This window comes from Filicampus tigris, chromosome 1 (genome assembly GCF_054856515.1).
Source record: "Filicampus tigris isolate MCC_2025a chromosome 1, RoL_Ftig_1.0, whole genome shotgun sequence".
NCBI classification, from domain to species: Eukaryota; Metazoa; Chordata; class Actinopteri; order Syngnathiformes; family Syngnathidae; genus Filicampus; species Filicampus tigris.
Genome location: NC_141217.1, coordinates 3,309,380 through 3,320,261, shown reverse-complemented (window position 1 = coordinate 3,320,261; position 10,882 = coordinate 3,309,380). Strand labels below are relative to the sequence as shown.

The 10,882-nt window shown below is 42.6% G+C and overlaps 1 protein-coding gene across 1 annotated transcript; it reads right to left on the bottom strand.

Annotated features, from left to right (window-relative positions):
• Positions 1-204: 204 nt before the first annotated feature.
• LOC147152514 (protein FAM107B) lies at positions 205-10,417 on the bottom strand. Its single transcript, XM_086049343.1, has 5 exons — positions 10,175-10,417; positions 8,509-8,536; positions 5,777-5,921; positions 5,558-5,702; positions 205-688 (listed from the first exon to the last, which is right to left on the bottom strand). Exons 1-5 carry the CDS (start codon positions 10,196-10,198, stop codon positions 587-589), a joined length of 444 nt encoding a protein of 147 aa, XP_085905469.1. The 5' UTR covers positions 10,199-10,417; the 3' UTR covers positions 205-586.
• Positions 10,418-10,882: the final 465 nt, after the last annotated feature.

Here is a 10,882-nt window from a genome sequence, read left to right as displayed (position 1 = left end):
CTTGGGTAATCCCGCCTGTGTGTCCCGAAAAGCCTGCTCCAGATGGTCCGCTTTCTCCTCTAACTCAGTGAAGGAATGAAAAGATCCGCTCATTAAACAAAGAGTCATATCCATGTGAAAGAGAAGTACGGGTCCTTGGGGAGAAGAGCTGCATGCAAATCGATCGCCAACAATTTGAATGGTGTCCAATAAAACACGTGCGAGTCACTGTGAGCCATACGCTTTATTTTCACTGCACTCTAGGAACAGCAAGAGTTGTGACAGAAACCATTCAGTTTGTAACACTGACATTACATTTGCTTAGACATGTCCCAAAACATCCTCAAATGTCTCATGAGAGATGTGTAGTCCTTCCACTGCGTCTTAGTAGTTGATTTGGGTTAGGGTTACAGATACCATGACAGTAAAAAACAGACCAAAACCACTCACTCAGCACACACAAAGACAACTGCGAAGAATACCTGAACGTACTGTATCGAACTTTTTTTTCCCTGTCTTAAGTGACTTATTGTTCCAGGTTGGAGACAAGACACGATTTAAAACCCAGCAAATAACATGCAATGATGGGGGTTGCATGGCGGGGACTTCACTGCTCAAACATCTGCGTGCGTCTCAAGTTGTCCTTCACGCGGACAAACTCTGGGATCTTCTGCTGGTTCTCCCTCTGCCGCATCTCCTCCTGCTCGTACTGCAAGAATGAAAAAGCAATGCAGTTTAGTCACCCTCCCACCGTAGCGCAACTATGACATTAAAGGGACGGCGGGGCCATGTTTTCACTAACAAGTTCATTTGATATATTTTTTGATCAGGAAAATGAAAAGCTTTGTCATTTTCTATTTTGTCAATAAATTTGGGAGAAATTAGGAAATAAGTGACTCCATGAATAACGCCTCTTGTTAATGAGGAGAATGGCCGCCCGCGCCCCCTACCGTTCAATCCTTGTTCGGTCGGAGTCACTGGAGGAACCGATTCCAAACTCTACATTGGAAATCATTGTACTTTCATTGCTTATAACGTCCAAAAACGGTGATCAATTGGCACTAAAATATATGTGGACATCCTTACTAATGACATATCAATTGTAGTTAAAAACTAACTATAATTAAAATTCCAAAACTATACATATTGTGTATAGTTGTGTAAATTCCAAAACTATACCTATTGTGCAGAACACTTTTATACTTTCACAGGTTGAAGTGGACAAGAGTCGTAATGTGCATTTGCATTTTGGTGGCGATCGGTCGCCGTACTGACAAAGCGATACGCTTGGCTCCCTCCCGTGATGTAGACCGCTGAGACCGAAAACATAACATAAGCCACGCCCCAAAAGGGGGCAATTTGTCATAAATCTAATCACAAAAAAGTCCTTGAATCACAAGTCTTTTGGGGGGGCACTTTAGTACCGATGTCATTTTTACATGCAAACCTATTATAAAATTGTCAATGGTAAGCTCACCCAAGTGTCTCTTTAAACAGACCATACAGGAGTAGTCACCCTAGAAGTCGGAATGGTCACAATTAAAAATTCACGATTAACATCCCTGGAACACCCTTTTTGAAATGGCAAACCCTCGAAAAATATCAAAGTCTGACGCCATGCCCCACCCATATTAGATAACATAGCCCGAAACAAGCTTTGAAACTCAGCATCACCCATCTGTTTAGGACATCTGTTTCCGACCGGCAGGGGCGGAGCTACAGGGTGGCCAGAGTTGGCGAAGGCCACCCCTGTCACTCTGTGGCTACCCCCTGTAGCCACTCCTATAAATAGAGAACCATTTTAATATCTGTGATTTTGCAGTATTGTTAAACCCATTGATACTCTGTCTCAAGATCCTTTCAATGTTAACTTTAGAGAATTAATATCAAATTGATATGAATGCAAACTCTTAATTAATCAGTTACAAGTGAAGAACATTCAATTCTTACTATCAAAATCAATCAAAAATCATTTCTTTGACACCACAGCATTCAAACAGCATGGACGAGAAGTCATTGTTGATTGCACCATCCACAGCCATGGTTTAATGAAATCAAATTGACACATTTACCAATCTTGCACATATTATACGGGCAGGAACAAACCGAAGTAAAAAGCAACATTTAGAATTAAAGAGTGTCATTGTGCTTTATTAATGTGATTTGAATGAATGACCCACAATGTTGCTTTTTACCACAATTTGTTCCTGCTTGATTCTGAGTGTGATGGGCATTGTTCTGCATATGTGTGGATTTTATTTCATGAACTTACATGGACTGTGGATGGTATGATAAAGAGTGAAGGACGCATGCACGGCCACGTATCACTGAGGTGATGTGTCACCCCAGTGAAAATTTCTGCTTAAGCCCCTGCCCACTGGGACTCTTTTGCCCTCACAATTTAATGTGGGTTGGTGAAACTATGGTTGTTTTTTCAAGGGGGTTCAACTGGGTTCCCTTGGGGAGCATTCATGGGGGAGCATTTAAATGGTCAGCTCACCAGCATGCTCGGTAGAAGTCTGAAACAATCCTGATTATTTGAGTCAGGTGTGTTGTAGTAGGGAGAGATCCAAAACAGGCAGGATATGGCTCTCGAGGAACCGGAGTTCCATACCCCTGTGTTAGCGGGATATGAGCTGTAGTCCTCTTAATGTGTGTCGCATAGAAGCGACGTTCTCAAGCAGCAGCCGATCAAAAAGAGCCAACGTATGACGTTGTCCTAGGAGACGAGTTTGCATGTGGTTTTGGCTCAAATGACTCCCCAGACCCCACGTTTTCTTATTTAACTCAGCCAGAAACGCAACGCTAGGTAAAAAGTGCTGTCCTTTTTTGCTTTATGTATATTAAAAAAATAGTACACTGTACACCCAGGTTTAATCAACTTCTCAACTTGGAGGCTGCTGTTTCGATCCAACAGCGACTGACTGCTACAAGATCAGAGGCTGACCACATCCTTGGAGGCGCTGCTATGGAGATTTCTACATTGACCATTGGGCCCCTGCTCACTTCACCGATGTCATCTTCCTGCAGCACTTCATTTGATTAACTTTCACATCACTTTAACAAACCCTGCATAGTACTATAATGTGTGTTCAATGTTGCCCACTCGGCATCCATTGCAGCCTGATCATCCTGGAAGGGGGAGTCCCCCATCTGCGGTCCCTTCTCAAGGTTCGTCACTTTTCCCCAGATAGGGATTTTTGAGTTTTTTCTTGCCCTCCTCGGGGTTAAGATCAGGGGATGTCGAGTATATTATCTGGTGCATATGTGAAGCCCTTTGAGACTTTTCCTTTGATTAAGGGTTATATAAATACAATAAAACAATTGTGTCCGAGAGTATATTAAGCTGCGCGAAGCACTCAAGTATGACGCTGCCACATCAAGGTGGAGTTCATGCGCTTCTTCTGGCGTCTTCCCTACTTCTGGAACTACGCCGTAGCAAACCTGCTGTGTGTAGTGGTTTGCTGTTATGCTTTTATTTTGAACGCCGTGAAGGAGGGGAAGTGTGGAAAATAAATAAGTAACTTGTTGACTGCGACTTCTGGCTGTCTGTTGGACCCAAATAATTATACAATACGACAAAACCAACCCCGGGGGGGGATAATTTTTAGGAATAAGGGCGGGGGTCGCGGCCGGAAGGGTACCCAGGTCAAGGGTGGAGGTGGAGGACCGGCAAAAAAGGGTCAAGTGCCCAGCTCTGCCAACTGATGATCTCTGGTCACATGTTTGTATTCTACACTTCGTTCTTCAGAGCCGTTTTACAATGGTGTCACACGCACAGATCGACATTGCGTGATTTATGAAGATGGAGGTCACAGTAGTCGCGATTGTTTGAACACTTTTATCGAAGCAGCGGCTTGATGATGATAATAAGTTACAAGTAGTTTCAAACAAATTCTCAAGTCACAGACAAGCTCTGGTAAAACGCTGCCATTTTCAAGTGCATACTGTATATGCCGACATCACAATGTGTTTACGTCAAGACAGAGCATGCGCAGACCGGATGCGGCCGGCCAAGCTGGCTAACATAGCCTCAGTGTGATTAGCGGCTCGTGCCACAGTTATATGCTTCAGTTCGCCGCAAAGGCAGGCTCACACTTGAGACGGACTCTCTTCCCTGATTGGTTACGAGGGACACACAAAGAGGCTGCTATAATTCGGACAATCTCGATGTGTGAGGGGCGTAACAAGATAGCATTCACTTATTGATTCCACAACATTTGACAGCTTTGTATTTTTGTTTGAGGGACAAAATACAAATTTTACGTTGCAAACTGCAATGTGAAACCGCTTATTTCCAGCCTTGGGTTAATCCTAAGGACTTGAAGCAAGGGTTTTATTAAACAATAAAAATAAGACAATGAGTGTTTTCTTTTTTATATAATCAACAGTTTTAATTTTTTTAATTCACAATGTGTATAGCATCAAACTGTATTTTCTTGTCTAGCAGCAAAGTTGCATTGATTTCTTTTTAAATAAGAGTAGCTCTAACTGTAAAGTTATTTTGAGAACATTTATTGAGCAGACCTCAAAATCAAAACTCAGGACTGTTGTGAAAACAAACAAAAACAAAATTATTGATATAATGAATGTTTTATACTATAGCGACATTTGTGGTCCAGTTTAGATCAGGGGTCTTCAATTCTGTTCCTCGGGGGCCGCTGTCCTAAAGGTTTTCCATTTCTCCCTGCTGCAACGTGTCTGATTCAAATGGTCAGAAAATCAGCAAAGTCTGCAGAAGCTAGATAACAACCCTGATCATTTGAGACAGGTGTGTGTTGCAGCAGGGAGGGATGGAAAACGGGCAGGACGCCGGCCCTCGAGGAACAGAAGACCCCTGGTGTAGAAAGTATAATTTTCTTTTCCGAGTCCAGACACTTACTTATTTGCCTTCTATTTGGTTGTTCAAAGTTGGATTCTGTCCGCTCTAACGCGGTTCCAGCCAGATGTCAATGAAAAGTGGACTTGATCACCCAAGCACATTATTCCGGTGTTAAATGCGCAGGCCGTGTTAATCTTCAGTTAGGTCAGCAATTAGCATGGCTTCTCTGTCTTTGCTTATCCCTCCCTTCCAAAGAACAACACAAATGTAGCTTATTCGCTGCCATGCTGGTGATGGAGCAACTCCAGAACGCGTTTAGCAACAGCCAAAGCTCGTTGCTAGCTAGCTGGTGTGGCAAAAGTAGTACCAAGCTTAGAGCTTGCACCGACCACGTACTTCCCACGCAGAGGTGACATAGCGCAGCCCAGCGAAGCTTTTTAGGACCATCTTGGCGGTTGATTGTCCCTTTTGCTATCATTGTGTTTTGATGAGGCGCAAATGCTAATTTTGCCTCACAAACCGCAATACGAAAGCACCTCATTCGAACCTTGGGCTCGGCAGGAACTTGGAGAGTTTTTATGCCGTTTACTCTACAAAATCTGCCAAAACAGCACTCGGAAATCACCATCTCCTATTGGAGGCGCTTTCTGATAGCATTCTGTGGTTCCGACCCCTCGGCACATACACAATGAATGGCTTTTCTGACTAGGTGTAGTCTGAAAATGTGGTTAATGGGAGCGTCTTTGTTCTCCTGACCTCTCGTAGCTTCTGCTGTCTCTTGCGGAGCTCCGTCTCCAGGTCCGAGGGCCGCTGCTGAGCCATCTCCTGCTCCCTGTGCAGCTCCAGTCGCCGCTGCTCCAGCACTCGCTTCAGCTCCGGCTTCTCCTCCAGCACAAGACCCCTGCAGGGAGAGTCACATCTTGGCACAAATGAATTGGGACAACAACAGACAAGTTTGGCCTCGTGTATATGTACCGCTTGTGACTGAGCAGCAGCTCCCGGTGCAAGTTCTGGTAGCTTGGCGCCTCCACAGAAGAGCCGTTGATTTTCCGGGGATGAGTATCACTGCTGCCGTCCACTGTGCACAGACTGACTGTGTGTGCGTGGTTGAGTGACGTGTCTGAGAAAGTCCAACGTGCGCGTATTACTCCATGGACCACATTCTACACACTTAAGCTTTGAAATCAAAACACTCATAGGCATTTGATGAGCATGTTACAACATCCCCATACAGTGAACAGCCACACAAAATTAATTCAACAAATCAAGGCCTTATGGTAATGGTACTCTCTGCAGTTGTTTACTGTGAATTCACCAAGCTGGCAACTCTTGTGATAATACGAACAATTTTACAATATAATGCTTGTCGTATTTCTTTAATAGAAATAAAATTGAGATAAAAAAAAAAAAGGTAGAGGCTTTCAGTGGTAACAGTGCTACCAATATTTTGTCCTCACCAGCCATTGCAGAAAGAAAATACATAAAATTTGTTCAAGGACAACATAATTCTAATTATTCATCAACAAAGACAAAAGCGAGTGATTTCGTGATAAAAGTTCAGAAGGTGTTTATCCATTTCAATTACACTGCTCTGAATCAAAAAATAAACAAAATTGACATGAATAATTTTGCACTAAAGACAGTGGTCCTTTTCATTTTGCCCCATATGCTCTGTTACACACTACAAGCTTTCCAGGAGTAGTTGATGTTATTTCTTATTTTCTAACATTTTCTTAAGGCCTGCAAATTTTACTTGACTGCAATGTGAGGATCCGGATTTGGACCCATACGCAGATATGACACGGAAGTTGAAGAGTAAAGTCTTTATCAACAAAAATACAAAGTAACAACAGAGATCAGGACTGGAAGAGAGTTTGCATCCTCACTCAAAGAAGGGTTGATGTATTGACAATGTGTCAGTGTGTAATTCAAACTTTTAAACTGTAAGACTTCAGGCCTATACGACATCATAATGGACAAAGAATAAAAGGAACATAACATCTGCAGAGCAACCGATACAACACGTAAACAACCAGTCATAACATTAACATTATATTAATTCTTTTCAAAAACAATTAATTGGCTCAATCTGAACCTGGTCGACATTGCAAGAAAAGAAGAATTGTTTTTAAAATTTGCTTTGGAACAGTGTTGTTTTCGTCAACGATGACGAAAAGGTTTCGTTAACGCTCCTTTTTTTCATGACGATACCGAGACGATGACGAGCAAAACGTGGCTCTTTGATGACGAATATATGACGTGACGTACATGAATTTTCGGTGACGAGACGATACAGGACGAAATTGTTAGCGTGTGGTCCGTCAGACGTTCAAAATGTATGACATCTCTTGCTATTGTACACGTAATGTGTCTTTCAAAATATTGCAATGCTGGTGCAACCCGTACCGCGTTTGGGCACGCCCACCGCCGGGACAGCACGCAGGGCGCACGCAGGACGCACACACCGGCACAACAAAGCACGAACAGGTCTGCGGTCATTCGCCTCTGCTCACGCACACTGACAGGCTTTCATTTGACGGACAATGACGACAGTGACAGCAAATGGGCTTGGTGGTCGGAAACGAAGGAAAGATAAGGACATACTTTTTGTACAACCCAGCAGAAAGAACAACACGATGCATTGTAGACAGCGGTAACGGTGAATGTGGCCACAATTCAATACACAATGACAATACTCAAGCGACATCAGAAGGCTCACCACGCTGATATTTTGTCCCAACTCGTCCTGTTAACATAAACAGTACTGTGCTGTATACATTTACTTGCATTCTGTTATTCAACAATCGGTTTGTGATCAATTTCATTGTGCTTAAAGTTTTCCACGTAAGGCGCAAATACAATACAATACAATTTTATTTATATAGCGCATTTCAACAGCTAGAACTGTAACAAAGCACTTTACAAACAATACAATAAATAGAACAAAACAATAAAGGGCTGTGATACATGTATTAATAAATATAGATATAAATAATATATAAAATAAAAATAAATAAAGACAATAAATTGACATAAACACTATGTACAATTGACACCGGAAAACAGCCGAAAATTTCAGGTCTGATCAAAAGCCAGAGAAAAGAGTTAAGTCATAAGTTATTTTGGTTGAGCTAACATCAAGGCTAACGTCAAGTCATTCGCTTGTTTTGTGTAAAGTCAAATATTAAAAGTAGATTAAGGTAGTGGTCGCAACCATTTTTCTACCACGGACCGGTTGGTCTGCGTTGGTGTGTATGTGTGTGTACAATAGTAAATGCGAATCCACGTTTTTTTTTTTATTTCAACAATATTGAATGACTTTTTAGCCTTAGCAATGCCAAAGTACTTAAATTTTTTAACGAATCAGTTAAAAAATGTATGCCTGTATGTACGAAACCTTGTATGCCTATTTTTAACTAAAACGGACTAAGACCTTTTTGAATTTTCGTCGACTAAAACTAGACTAAAACCTCTTTGAGTTTTCGTCAACTAAACCTAGACTTAAACTTATCACTAATAGGAATGACTAAATGTGACGAAAACTAATAAGCATTTTCGTCCAAAAGACTAAGACTAAATCTAAAATGCCTGCCAAAAACAACACTGCTTTGGAAGAGCTCTTAATATATTTCATGAGTATTTGACGAGTGTTTTTAGATTACTGTTTGGTTACTATTTCTTAGATTTGATTTTGTGTCTCAGTGTACCTTTTTGGTGTTGTCCATATCCGCCTTTCTGTGAAGACAGAGTGTGAGAAAGGGAAACAAAATGTTAGATAAAAATGTTAACCTTTCCAGCCAGACCATCGACATCCACCCGACCGGTTGAATGAGCTGTTTAAATGACGTGAACATGCTGGCTGGACTGCTTTAACAATCACACGCAAAACAAGGGTGATGTAACATCTCTGCTGGACAGTCAGAAAGCTCCGAGAGCGGTCATTTACACGGTGCAAGTGCAGTAAGCTTCTCACAACTCATCGCAAGGGGGTAAGAAGTGCACAAAGACCTTACCATGTGATGGATGCTTCACTCACTTTCAAGTGACTACAGTGATGACTTGCAAAATAAAATGAGATCAATTTATATTTGAAGAATTTGCTTCCAAGTCTAAACTCCTACCATAAAAAAAAACAACACATGAACTGTTCAGACACAATCTTACCTCTAGTTCAGAATAAGGAGGGGTAATATGTAAATAATTCTCTGTCATGAGGGGTGGGGGCAGTCCTCGTCAAGGGGCTTGAACTCTCTTCCACTCTGGAGTATCCCACGGTGAGAACCGCTGACCAGGTGTGGGCATACTTATTATTGCTCCCTCCCTTGCCTGTATGTTAGGGTTCATCCCAGTCGACGAGAGGGTAGCCTTCCTTCGCTTTCGGGTGGGAGGACAGGTCCTGACTGTGCGCCAAACAGCAGTTCAGAGCACCCACCCTTCTTGGAGTCCTTAGATGGGTGCTGGAGAGGACTCTTGGCTGGCCTCAAAAGCCCCCTGGGTGAAGTGGCTGGGGAGTGGAATGTCTGGGCTTCCTTGCTTAGTTTTCTGCCACATCAACCTGACCCCAAATGAGATGGATGGATGTACCCGTATGAAATGAAATCAACCATCTACTGTTAAAGCATTGAAGTACAAGAGACAGGTGACACCCCCCAAGTGAGAAGCATACTGCAGCTAGCAAATGACATGGATCTGGAGCAAGGAGTTAATGTAACAGTCTAAATCTTCACTTTAACATAAGCTGATGGAGTGAGATGCACATCAGCAATCGCAGAAAATACAAGTCAAAAATCTGCTGTCTACTGAGAGATCTGTCAAGCCAATGGCAATGAAGCAAAAATAGGAAGTACAGTAGTGTCCCACCAAATTAAAAGCGCTAAATATGAGCTAACAGAAGCAACAATAGTTTTCAGTCACCTATATGACGAGTGGCCATCATCTCCAACTATCACAACCGAACAATGACACTGAAATACTAGCGCTTACTTCCTGTGAATATCCGGCTTCTCGTGTCTAGTGACACACAAAAAGCAAAAACCACATGGAGTTAATTACGAGGTACTGTACTAATGAAAAGGCCAATGAACGGCCAATATTTACTGTCCTATGAAAGTTCACATCACCAATGTTGCTACATTCTAACACCACACTCAGCCATGTGCATCTGTCACTATTCCACAAGTCACACACAATCACTGCATCAGTATCTGTTATAATTTTCCACTTCCGATCTGATCGGAGAAAAATGTAAGAATCCTCACAATAAAAGCAGTAGAGATAGCAATGTGACCTGATTGGGTGGATGATCGTGTGGTGTGCTGTGGTGTGCGGACCACCCAAAAACACCCAAGTGAGCAACAAAATGCAACCACTCACTCTGTTTGCATTGGACTCGTCCATGGTATAGAGGGCGGAGCTTGTCTCTTTCGGTCCACTCTTTTTTTTTTTTAGTCCATTGTGGAAAAAGACAAAACAAAACAATGGCACCTCCTCACATCCTCACATCCTCTCTGCTGTCTGATTCTTCACCGCGCATTGACTCAGGTGTATTGTTGTTGACGTGGAAATTCAGTGTCACCTTCCCTCTGTAGTAGACGCTCCAATCTGATTACGCCATTCAAGATGACCTCACCGGCCCCCATGAGGCGTAGGATACTGGATTAGTTAATTGGCATGGACGCAAATGCAGCTTAAATCCAATATAGCACAGCATTATTACCAGTCCACTGCTCTGTTGTAGAGTCCAATAATGGCTGGCAAGGGACGCCAATAACATCAAATGTGTGAAAAATGTGGAGTTATATTACACCATAGTGTCTCGGCATGCATCACACCTCGTTTGTGTTACTTTTAAGTTACTTTGAACAGAATGACTGCGCAATCCTACAGTGTGACTTTAATACATAGCGTTAACATAAATACATACAAACGGACCGCGCTCTACGAAGCAACACATTCACCCATACAGAAATGGGAGGCTGCTGCCAGGTCTACTGGGAACACATTAGGGTTCGGTGTCTTGCTGAAGGACACAAGGGTTGAGGATCGGACCCACAACCTTCGGGTTGGGAGACGACCACTCGA

Bases quoted from the DNA above. Each gene is read 5' to 3' on its own strand.
- LOC147152514 (XM_086049343.1), bottom strand. From the start codon at position 10,198: ATGGACGAGTCCAATGCAAACAGA. The intron at 8,537-10,174 runs GTGAGTGGTTGC...CTGTCTTCACAG, and splicing joins ACGAGTCCAATGCAAACAGA to AAAGGCGGATATGGACAACA. The intron at 5,922-8,508 runs GTACACTGAGAC...GGACTTTCTCAG, and splicing joins ATATGGACAACACCAAAAAG to ACACGTCACTCAACCACGCA.